Source organism: Heterocephalus glaber, unplaced genomic scaffold (assembly GCF_053883595.1).
Source record: "Heterocephalus glaber isolate CG9 unplaced genomic scaffold, H.glaber_assembly_v1.0 deba00000594, whole genome shotgun sequence".
NCBI lineage: Eukaryota > Metazoa > Chordata > Mammalia > Rodentia > Bathyergidae > Heterocephalus > Heterocephalus glaber.
Window position 1 is genome coordinate 12,514 of NW_028258151.1, and position 12,809 is coordinate 25,322.

General features: G+C 32.4%; 1 protein-coding gene across 1 annotated transcript in view; it reads left to right on the forward strand.

Moving 5' to 3' along the window:
* The window catches only part of LOC147829466 (regulating synaptic membrane exocytosis protein 1-like), a gene marked incomplete at its 5' end in the record, with an annotated part of 41,812 nt that overhangs the window by 6,629 nt on the left and 22,374 nt on the right, over nt 1–12,809 (forward strand). The window contains one exon of the mRNA XM_087205127.1: nt 9,568–9,680. Coding sequence (XP_087061253.1) covers nt 9,568–9,680 — 113 coding nt within the window. The remainder of the gene's footprint in view (nt 1–9,567; nt 9,681–12,809) is intronic.

The window sequence follows — 12,809 nt, forward strand, 5'->3', positions numbered from 1 at the left end:
AAATTTTAGTGTAATGTAAGTCTTAAAAATTTTATATTGGAAGTGTGTCATGACATAATTCACTTATCCAAAAGAAAGACAAATGTAAAAATTCTTCATCCATAGATATTATTATTGGCCAAAAGCTATAATTAAATAATTAAAACAAAAAAATCCATGTGATACACTGTAAAATATGCATGAAATGTGTACTTTCATGACCCTGCTACAGCACACAGCGAAACACTGCATCTTTGTAAGCTCAGGCTGCTGGCTGAGAGGTGCTATCATCTGCAAGCCTTCCTTGGAGACGGAGTGCAGAGATGCCTTGCGCAGTTGACCTTATGCCCAGAAACAGTTGAAGAGGCAAGACTGAGAATGTTTCTAGCAAGATATGGCAGCAGACAGTGTTACTCTTCTCCTCTAGGACTTAAAGAAGCACAGTTTAGCTGCCTCGTGTGGCAGTAAAGACTGCAGCAAGTCAAAAAATTTCTTTAAAGTTAAATTTTAGGCTCCTATATCCAAAAGGAAGACAAGGTTCACAGCATAGAAATACCACTGCTCTGAGCCATAGTCCTTTGTTTCTAGAATCTATAATACTGAAGAATTCAGTAGCCTGAATGCTCTCTCCCTGGAAAAATGAGGACCAGGACACAACATTTTTAGCTGACCAATCAGGCCAAGGGGCTCATCAGTTAGGGGTTTTGGTTTTTTTTGGGTTGGATTATAGATGAATTTTCAGAAAAACAATGCTCCCACTTTTTCAGGTACCAAGAGAGTTCCTGAGATACATGGCTTCAGTGTTAAACCCAGGACGGTTCTGGGGAAAGTAGCACAGTTTGTCACCCTAACTATGGAGGACCAATCTATTAATATTCCAACATAAGAGAAGTATAAAATGCTGTTAACTTCATTAATGGCAGATAGAATTTATTGAGTACTTTCTATATGTTGATAACTCAGCTAAGTGTGTTAAAGATTTCTCTCGTTGTATTTTCACAACAATCTGAGACATAACTAAATATCCTTCTTTTCCACCTGAAAAATCTAAAGCTTTCAAAGATTAAAACATAGCCCCTTACCAGTCATTCATTTGGTGAGTGGTTGGATCGACAACTAGACACGAGCCTCCCTACAAAGTCTTTGTTCTTAACTCCTTTGGTCTATAGGCTGTCCAGCATTCAGATAGCGTGTATGGAGTAACTGCTGTGCATACACTGCAGCATTATTACAGTGACCTGTGTTTTATAGAAATAAAATTGAATAGATTAAGTGGAATGCCTAAGGTAACAGAGCTGCTGACAGGTGTATGTCCCCTCTAACACCAAGGTTGTTGGAGAAGCTCACTGAGTGTTCTTATTTTCTTGTCACCCAGTTTTATACCACTCTGTGAAATCTATACCTGGATTGCTCTTTGCATTTTTACTGTGCAACTTAGAAAGTAAATGCAGTATATTCGAATAGATAACACATTTTTGGACTTGAATAGTTAACTGAAGAACTATAAATGTTCACACAACTTCATTTACCCTTTTAACTCCTTTTATGTTGAAAGCTAAGAGACCATATCATTTTAGTCTTCACAGACTGCTTGTAGGCCTATTTTAAATTATTCATTCTAAAAGTAAGCCAATTTTTCCCTCTCTGCTACATTTCTTGGACAGTTTTAAAGAGCCCATGAATGTAGTTTGGGGGCATCGAAATAATGATATAAGAAGACCAAAACTGAACCAGAAATTAAATGGCTTCAAGGTGAGAAAAATGTTATTATCATAATAAATTTCTAATTTATATGCCTTTTAGAGAATATTTCTTAATTGCATTAGCTCTTTGATTTTTGGAAGCTAATTTGAATCATAGCAAACACATCACACCGGCTATTCTACCAGTATAAATCCCCTTTATTATGAAATATGTGTAACTTGTACACATGGGTAATGAAAGACAATTAGAGTGCAAGGGGTTTTTTCAACAGGAACAAAGAATAAGTAGCATTTTGTTGCTTTTATTTTTTGTTCATTAATGAAATATGCAATAATTATTGCAGTCAGATCATAGAAGCTATTGAAGGATTGTCTCTAGACAACTATATTTTTAAGTAGTAGATTATTGTAATAAAAGCTCAACTAAATTACCTGTGGTTTTCAATATAATATTGGCAAAACAGTTTGGATGCTAAGTTATTCAAAATAATTTTTATGGAACTATTGACCATTAATCTTAATTAGGTACAATTCATATAAATATTGAAAATATAAATTTTACTAATTTTATTTGGTGTGAGTTAGAAATGCTATTTTAACACTTATTTTAATAGTATATTATGGTGAGGAAGCACATAGGAACAGATGATGTACTTGATCTATGTTAAAATAAGTAATCTGTGTATTTTTCAGAATCAACATTAAGTCTCTGTGACAAAGATTTCAATTTGCTTTACATTTTAATATTATTTGGTAGATAGAATATTGGGCCACGTGAGTCATTTCCTGCCATAGTAGGTTAAGATTTTCAAAGTTTAGGGGTGAGGGATATAGCTTATGGCAGAGCGAGGCTCTGGGTTTCAGCCCCAGCTCGCAAAAAAAGAAAAAAAGAAAAAAAATCAAGGCACATATTTCTTGATCTTCCAAGGCTTGCTTTTCCTGAACACTAACTATGAATATTTATGAATAATTATTTATAGCTCCATTAAAGCATATGTCTGATTTATCCCTCCCCCTTGTCTCCCCCCCACTCCCCCCTAAAATCCAATGTAGTTGCCATTCTAGCCTTCTCTTTATAAACTTTGGGGCCTTATGGGAGTAATTGGCCAAACATAAGAATTTGGAAGTTATGGTTTTGACTTGATTGTCCCATTCAGCTGATCCATATGTGTTTATTTTTTATAGTATCATAGGCTTTCAAGGTTCCAAAGATTTAATCCAAATAATCAAGCCTGAACTTACAAGATACACCCAGTTAAGGGAGTTCATTATTTTCCCTTTCATCCCAAGTTTTGTATGGAAAGTGCTGAGGAAAGAAGGCAGCAGAAGGCAACCACTGCCTAACTGGGGACAGGCTCCTTGATGTGCTTTTTAATGTTTTTGTACATGTCTCCCAAATAAGGTAAAACATGGGAAGATACCACAAAAACTTGCAGTTGAATTTAGTGAAGTTAGGCAACAGAAAGCCTTTGAAGATAGTTTGTTGCCATTGGTGTTGCAGGTGTAGTGCTCTAAAATAAGGCATAAACAAGTCATTGGTATAAACAGAATAACTCCTCAATACCAAGTTTGTTATCCCCAGAGAGGTCTTATTACATGGATGGCTCTTCTTCAAGATCGAATGAGGTGTGTATTCATCCTCCTCATAATCTAAATGTCTTAAAAAGCTATTTAACCCTGAAAAACACCTAAGATTAAGGTCAGTGACAGATTCTCTGAAGAGCCTAAGTTTATCAGTCAGGAACTAGAGTTCTGTTTTACTCTGGAGCTTGGCAGGTTTGAAAATGACAAGTGACATCTGGATTTGGGAGTCCTGAGCTCTGTTTTAGGTAATTCCATGGAAATACACATGCTAAAATGAGATGTGGTCTTGTGGTTTTAGCTGCAGTGAGATTTGAGTAGTAATTCAACTGTGGCGATACACCATTTCAGTTAGCTATAGCAAACATAGGTTGTTTCTTTAAAATTTCCTAAGTGTGCTATTTTTATTTAACATGTATTGTTTTCTTTCTGTGATAGGTATTCTATTTTATTTGATTGCTTATATTATTACTGCATAAGCCTTAATATCCTAGAAAATTATAAAAGAGCACAAGGAAAACATCTTGGAATAATAGTTATGCCCATGCCTATTGAACTGCATTTTGTTCTGGAAAATTACTCGGAGCTTGACCATTTGTATACAGTCAAAATATTTTAAACTTTTGACTTGTCTGTATAGTGTATGTGTGTGTATGGGGATGAGTGATGTGAAATGGGATGTGTTATACCACAGTGTCGCACTACACAGTGACTCCAACATTAATGATGGAAATTAAGGAACCTGTCATTTCTTAACTTAAAAAGCAATAGAAATAGTGATGTAAAATACAACTAGTTATTTTTTTTCCTTAACACATATCATTTTGGTAAGTTGGCAAATTAAAATTACTGTAAGTTAGGTAATAGAGCCAAAGACAAAGTCCCTGTAGTTTTCCATTTTGCAAATGAAAAGACATTTTAAATAGTTTAACAGCAGCTTATTAAAATAAGATAAACTACAACAGAAGTTACTCTGAGCCACTGTCCTCTTCACAGATAAAACTGTGTGAAGGAGTATACTCTGTCAGGAACAGACTGAAGGAGTATTGAGAAAGTGATGAGTAATGGGTCTATGTTTTTCATTTAAACCTAGTCAACTCCCATTCCTAAGTTCTTCCTATTTTACCACATTGATTCTATGTGTATGGGTAATATTTACCCATATTAACAATTCTTCTTTATCTAATGTCTAAAATGCTGCAAGCAGAGACCACTATTGTGTTTTTAACTTTTGAAATAGCAAAACACTTACTTGATACAATGTTATACTTTATAATTGTCTTTCTATTTGGTCTTTGTAGAGTTTATACTGAATATTGCTCATTTATCAAAATCTTGTTTCTCTTTTGTCACTTTTTAATATCTATCTTATAGTTTCTTGTATTGATTTTTTACTATCATTGCAGTTATTTTTTTAAAATAGTACTCCAGAGAATGAATTATTTTCTCACCTGTCAGTAATTGAGGCAATTTCATTCTACATGACAACGTTCAGACTTCCAGGCATTTGTGAATGAGCAATGCATTGGAGCAAGGGTGTGGCTGTACTACACAATGCCCCACACAGTTAGGGAGCAGAGGATTAATTTGTTATTCATAAAACATGATATTACATCATAGACAGATAGGCTTCCCTGACCTGTCCAGATATCACCAGGTGTCACCTTAGAAACACGAGCTAGCTAAACTTGTTAAAAAGAAAATATTGTAATATTTTTACTTTAACGTATTTAATATAGAAGTTTTTATTCCTTCTGTTCTCTTTACAGTGTATTTTACCAAGAATACTTGAAAATTTTAAGAAAAAATAATGATATGTGAATATATATTTTCTATCCAAACACAAACACTCAAACATTTCAAATTCATAGTCATTTCTATATAGAGAGAACTATGAAAGACTTAAGGAACATTGAGATCAGAAAGGATTCATTTTTATATAAATGTAAATTCATGAAAAATATTTTGAATATATTTATGCAAGTTTAATGTTTATAATGAGACTAAATTATCAATAACTGCAATATTTATAATGTTTTAAAGTATGTTATAAATGTCTGGTACATAGAAGAAGTTTCACAGATAATCACATTCTCTTGGGAGTTAACATTATGGAGACTTTTCAATAATAGTTTAAAGAATGTTTATCACAAACTCTTAAGCTTTTACAAAAATACTGTTTTAGTCATAGACCTTCTTAACATTATGAAAGAAACAGACATAAAAAAGTACACATTGGCACAAACAAAATTTGTATACGATTGTAGCTTGTTCATAAATTCATCCAAGATCATCCAGCTTTGCTCATGGGTCCTTGATAACTGAATGAACTGAAATCCTTTGTGAATGTTGTGTAAATTAAAAATTCTTAGCAAAGTATGTGGCAAGAAAAGAAAAATAATTATTTTAATTTGAGTCTTTAATACTATATAATTCATTCCATTAGAAAATTATAACACATTAGAGTCTTTTATAAATTATAACTAGTTTTTCTTAACCTGCATGCTCCAATCAGGTGTTTTTGTTGTTTATATGCTTGTGTTTTACAAGACAAGAAATGATTTTGCAAGAGTAGTGTTTTAAATCAACTCCTCAAACTAAGTACCAGTTTTATAATTTGTTACGTTGAGTTGATTTTTTACATATATAGATTCATCTGAAAGAAGTGCCAGCATTTGGAAAGAGTACTGAATGTAAAGTTGACAAAAATAATAGGGATCTTTTAAAATATGTGTTAGTAAATTGATACATGCTTTTTAAAGGGCAGTTTATTCAGCATGAAACATATCATTCAGCTTATAGCTTATAGCAAATATTTTGACCCTTTGGCCTTGAGAAAAATATTTATAAAATTGCAATTTTAATCAACCTTTAGTGTTAGATGAGATAAATTGCTTCATATAGTATCATGCTGTCTATAATTGTAGTTAACATACATTGTCTATTAAACATTCTTATGATTGTATTATAAGTAAGCTAAATTTTCATTAAATGCTAAATGAAATTGCATTGTTATAAAAATGAGAGGGAATATTCAACTTTCTAATATGGGACAATTATAATTTTTTTTAAATTCCCTATTTTTTAAAGTCTTTCTATAAAGGAATAACTGGTACTTTAGAAATTTTGTTAGTTTTCGGTACTACTAATACTCAGAATATTCCTTAAGTGTAAATTTAATGCTATGTTCTGGGAGCAAATTGGAAAATATCTTATTTTATATTTCAATTTTGCTATTGGAATTTAAATTCATAAAATGTAAAATTTTAAACATTAGTCAGTAATCATTCATTTAAAAGTAAAATATTTGAGTTCTGTAAGCTGTAGTTATTTTACTTATAATTGAGGATAATTACATTCCGAGGATGCAGTCATAACACTTTTTCTAAAATTGTGTATGTCAATGGACTCATATTTTCTGTTTCAAATTTGTGATAAATATTCTATTTTACTTGATAAATTTGTTTTACTATTTAGTTTGTGTATCTATAATCCAGAAATAATTTTATTTTATTCCACAATATACAGCTGAGAAATAAAATGGAAAACAGCAAAACCTTTGGCAAATTTAGAGTTTCTACATTCACACTGAAGTTTCTCCAGGGACTATGAAAGAACTTTTGCTGAGATGCATTTTCTTGTTCAAGCAATTATTTTTACAAAGAGCACTGAACATACATCATTAGGAATAATGAAAAATACTGTGAAAGTGTATGTACTAATACATAATTATCTGGCTTTTCAATATTAATAGGTAAATAATAATCTATTTGAATTGGCTTCTGTTCTTGTAATCCAAGAGCAATGAGGATGACCTAGCAACTACAGTTTTGCTTGAGAATCAAGGGGGTCCACTGATGATGTTGAGTCATAATATAAATTTGGAGATTTTTAAATCTTTGATATATTTCAAAGTAACTTTACCTTCTTTGGGAGTAAATATAGTATAGTAATCATTTCTGAAAAGTAAAAGTGAAGTCATTTCAAACAGTATGACTTATTTTTGTTCTGGTAGGTTACCACTCTATTCTCCTGATTCAGTTTTGAGTTTTGCAAAATAAAGTTAGAGATGCAGCCACATCCTATGCTAAAATAATCTTGTTTAGAGAAATGAGGTGTTGTCTTGCCCACAATGTACATTCACTGGAACTGGTTCAAAATTTATCAAGTCAGCAGCTCTTGGAAATAGTTGTCAGCGCCTGGGTAATCACCAGCCCTCAGAACTACAGAATGCTAAATGTTACAAAGCTATCAAAGAATAAATGTCAAAAATTGTTAGAGTTGAGCTAACATTTAAAGTTGATTTTTTTAGAAAATCAGATTTCTTTGAATTGCATTAGACTTTAATTGTAAAGAATAACTGATCACAGTCCGTTTGCTTCTCTCAAAGCTGGTAGCAGTGGCTGATTAGGGATCCAGAGGTACTTGCACCATAGGCAGAAGACAGCTGATATTTTCACATATCTTATACTGCATATGGCTTTCTGTAGCTATAGCATAATCAGTAATTTTGTGTCACTTCTTAATTACCCTCACGTAACATTTTGTTTTGACTCTTTATATTTTGTCAAGTAATTAATAAATTTCTGCTTTCCTACGCTTTCCATTGAACCATCTTCCTTCGATCACCATTTCTTGTCTCTGAAGTCAGCATTTGCAAAGCAAGCCTGTGTCATTGCTTAATTCACATAACTATGATGGAGATGGCTTGTTTGATTTATTGAATTCACCACAATGAAACATTTAATAATCTGGTGCTAAAAATATGATTAAGACATTTAGGCACATAGTGGGGCCAGAGATTTAGCTCAGTGGCACCTCGCCTACCTTGCAAGTACAAGGTCCTGAGTTCAATCCCTGGTACAAAAACAAAAAGAAGAAAACCGCTTAGGGACAAATTTCAGACTTTGTGTATTTAATTTGGACTGTATCAATCTGTACTTGAGCACTCAATAAATGTTACTAATCTGCTTAAGTTTATAAAGTAGGTATAAGTGTTACTTATCAAGATGGTAAAGCACATTTAAATGTCAAAAGAGAAAAATTTATCAACAAATGCCTTATAAACTCCTTGTAAGAGGTGAAATAAGCAGTCAGGTCAATCAGGTATATCAGCATTTCTACTAACTTTAAAAACCACTAGTGGCCCTTGACAGAAGCCCTACCATCTCAGTCACCAGGAAGTTTTCCCCCACATACATATGTAGACATGTACACAGTTGTGTGTATACACCGGCACAAACACACACACACACACACACACACACACACACAAATCTCAGCTGGCATGGTGTGCCGGATGCATCACAAGTTCAAGCCTGGCCTGGGCAACTTAGTGAGACCTTGTCTCAAAATAAAAAATAAAAAACAACTGGAGAAGTAGCTGAATGGTAGAGTGCCCTATGGTTTAGTTCTCATATTACAAAATGAATAAATGTGTAAACATATTTTTTAGTAACCTTTGCATTTGTTTTGAAGGTTAAAGGCAGACTTTTTAAGCTATATTGCTCATGATGAATTCTGTCTTGAAATAATTCACATTTTATTGAAGGCTGCAAAGGTTGCACTCCAAACAATGGCTCATGCTACTTTGGTGGTTAATAAGGAGTTAAATGGAACACAGTGATTACCATAAGTTAAAGCGCTAAAAATAATGCATCTTGTTTTCAAAACAGGAACTTTATATATAGGGTTCAGAGTCATCAGAAACAGAAAGCTTGCTTTGTCTTGTAATCTAAGTAAGTCTATTTTTAGGTTGGCAAATGTTCACAATAAGCTATTGGTAGAAATTCATGATATAATAAGAATGTTTCAAAAAAGTAGCTGATGATCAGTTCAGCAGTGTTTAGGTCACCAGTGTTAGCTGAGGGTGCTAAGTGAGTGTGCACGCGTGTGAGCCTGTGCATACATGTGTGATGTGTTAAGTGTGCATATATTCGTTTTCTCTATATATGTACATGCTATATATGTAAACTAATAATTAAAACATATTTCACAATTAAATTTGCTTTCACATAATTAGTTGTGAAGGGAATTGAAAATATTTCACACCAGTTGAAAAAAGAGGGTGCTTAATCTTTTGTTACTAACATTTGTTGTCTCCATCTGTGTGATTTGATCCATGTTCATCTTTAGATTAACAGTTTCTAGTATGTACATTTGACATTTTTAAAATTTATTAATCATATGTTAGTTCCAAATTTTATTTAATTGAAGTCATTTCAAAAGCATTGAAATCATAAACCATGTAGTTCCTAAAGGTGCTTCACGTGTTTTAATAGGCTTCCATTGTGTGTTTTTGCAGCAAGCTTAGTAGTGGAGGAGCGAACAAGACAAATGAAAATGAAAGTGCATCGATTTAAGCAGACAACAGGGTCTGGTTCTAGTCAAGAACTTGATCGCGAGCAATATTCCAAGGTAAAATTAGTAGTATCCAACAAATACCCTTCTAGAAACATACAGTGGGTGTTCAGGCAGGAGTAGCAAGCACTGAGTTATGTAAGATAAGTAATCATTAAATGATAGTCTTACACAATAATTTTTTTCCAAAGTCTGAAAAAAACTCTCCCTCCTCTTGATATTTCTGGAAGATACAACTTTACTGAAATGTTATTTTTTTACTTGGATATAATAATTTTTCTAAAAATATAGAAACACTTGGTATTAAGTCACAATGATTGTCAGTCAAATTCACAGACATAAGATACCATTTTGTTTCTTAAATATCATTTAAATATTGCATTTAAAATATTAAGGTATATATTTATAATCTTAAATACTGGTGGTATTGATGTTGACTATTGAGATTTGTTCCTGAATGACAAAAATTATATGATGTGAGATTTCTTATTGATCTATCTTTACTAAGAAAAGCAATTGATCTAAACTGTTAGAAGCTGAAAGTCACACAATTTCAAGTGCCTGTCAGTATTTAATTTATATTTCAATATTATTTTCTAAGGAAACACTAAGGAGTTTATAAATTGCCAACTAATATCTATATGCTTAATTAAGAGAATATTTTTCATGAAGTAATTTTGCACACATTATGTGGTTTATTTAAAAGTCTTAAAAAAGGTACAAAGTAGTGGCATCTGTTAGTCACCCTTTGTTTTAGTTTGAAATACAGAAGCCCTTTTGGAAATAATGACCTATTAGAAATCAAATTAAAATTGCACTAAATCAATATAGTTAGCTAGAACTATGGAGTAGAAAAACCTATTTTGAAAGCTTAAAATAGATCACAGAAAATCTATTTGCATTTTAAACTTGAAATATGGCCTAGATAAACCTTTTTTTAAATTCTTTTATTGATACATTTTTGGTTATTTTTTACCCCATTACCTGTGCGCCCTTTACCCCCTCCACCCTTCCCTATTTACATAGACTTTGTTTCCATTTTTTTTTTCTTTCTCATAATTTTTCCTTTCCCTTCTTCCCTTTCCCCTTCCCCTCCCACCACCCTTATACCTTTGGACCTTTTCCTACTTCAAATTATCAATTATTCATTTTAATCATTTTAATCCTTATTTACACTTTCAGTTTCTCACACTAGAGAAACTATTCGGTATTTACATGTTATTTTTTAATATTGGAAGTTGCTCATTATACAACCAGATATTCAATAACTAATACAAAAAGTAGAGGTAGTTACATAATGTAATTTACCACTTGTATTGCCGTAGATCATCTGTATTGGCTATGATCTGTCACTTTATACTTAAATTAGATGCAAAAGCATTTCCAACTGAGGCACTCAGAGGTCACTGTGATTCCGGAATCCCAACTCTGAATGAGTCTGTAACGACTTTTTAAAAAGTAAAGTCAGGAAGAAAAAAAGTAAGCAGAATATCAGTTGCTGATCCAGCTCCATACGTCCTCTCTGGAGTTCATTCTTTATGGTATCACCACAGAATTAGCTTACTTGTCTGTCTTCTTTAAGAATATCATCACGACTTTTGTTTTCTTTGAGTACAAATGCAATACAAAATAGAAGGCATCATGATTAGAGTTTTCTTTTTTCTTCTACAGTTAGATACACTTATTTGAAAGATTCTTTGAATGTGAAATGCTTCATTAAAGCTTTATTGATTTCTTCAGCATTATGCCAGAGGATGAGAACAGATAGAACAAACAGCAAAGGGAGGTAGGCCAGGATAGGAAGCGAGAAAGAGGTAAGTAAAGAATTAGGATGAAATAGTGAAAGCCTTTCGGGATTATTCTGAATTGTACTTCTAAACATTGATCAGTCAATCAAAAACTCTATGCAAGGAAATGCTGTATAGGTTGAAATCCACCACTAGTTCTTATAGACCTGGTAAATCAGAAGTAGTCTTTCTTGTTTATGAGGTGCCAGTTTTCTGGCTCGAGAAGTTTAGAATTTGAAAAGGCCTCAATATATTATTGTGTTTCAGGCAGCTTATCTATTTTCCAAAATTATGAATGCTGCAGCACAAAGTGAAAGAGGTGCTTTTCCACAGTTAGTAAAGCCGCTCTGTGAAGCAATTTCTTCTACTACTTCTGTCACTGAAATGCACATTACTCGGCTTAGTTTAAAGTTCTCATGTTGCTTTTAATTTACACCTCAGTATTCTGCCTTTCCTTCCTCTGCATAGATACCTGTTTCTTTTTTCCTCTATCACTGCATTTGGTATTTTTACAGAGCCATTACTTTCAAATATATCACTGTTATTTTTACTGAGCATATTGATTATGACTGTAGCTCTTAAAATTATAGTTGATAGTATCAATTGTGTCATCAAAGATATAGCATCTTAAAAACATGTAAGAATGTAGGACAAGAAAGTATGTAAGATAAAATAAGTGAATAGCTGTTTTTTATTTTATCTCAAGTAAAAGATACACACTGTCCATAACTCTACTTTTCATATTCTTCCAAAAGAATTTTTTTAAATTTAATTTTACATTGATACATAAAATCATAAAAATTTACATATTAATGAGATGTTAGAAAACAATTCTAGTAGCCATTTCAGTTTAAAATGTTCTCACATACTTGAAAATTTGTCTTTTTTGCTTTCTATCCTTTTCACCAAGCATTGTAAATTTATTTTGCAAATATCCCTTTTTGTTGCTATAATTGGGTGGTGGCATTGTCATGAATATAATGTAGATTAATATGAACTTTATTTCTTTACTGACTCCTTTTGCAGCAGTACACAGTAGTTGAAAATTCTACCAAGTCTGAAATTAACTAACCATTCCAAAAATACTTTTAACTAACCACCAGTAGAACTAGATTTTTTTTCAAGGCAAAACTTTTTCAGATGATTATCATTTTTGAGATTTTTTAAAAACCCAGTATCTATTTTAAAAGATTAAATAACCCCAATATCCACCCTGAGTAAGGAATTAGTATTAATTTTGCTTTTGAAAAGACATGAAACAGCTTTGGTATTTCAGAAATGTGTCACCTTGCTATTTTTTTCGATATTGTTATTCCATGTTATGTGCTTCAGTGATGGGTTGAAATTGATAATTGGAGGGTGAGTTCATATTTAGACACATTTTAAAATGGGCTTATGT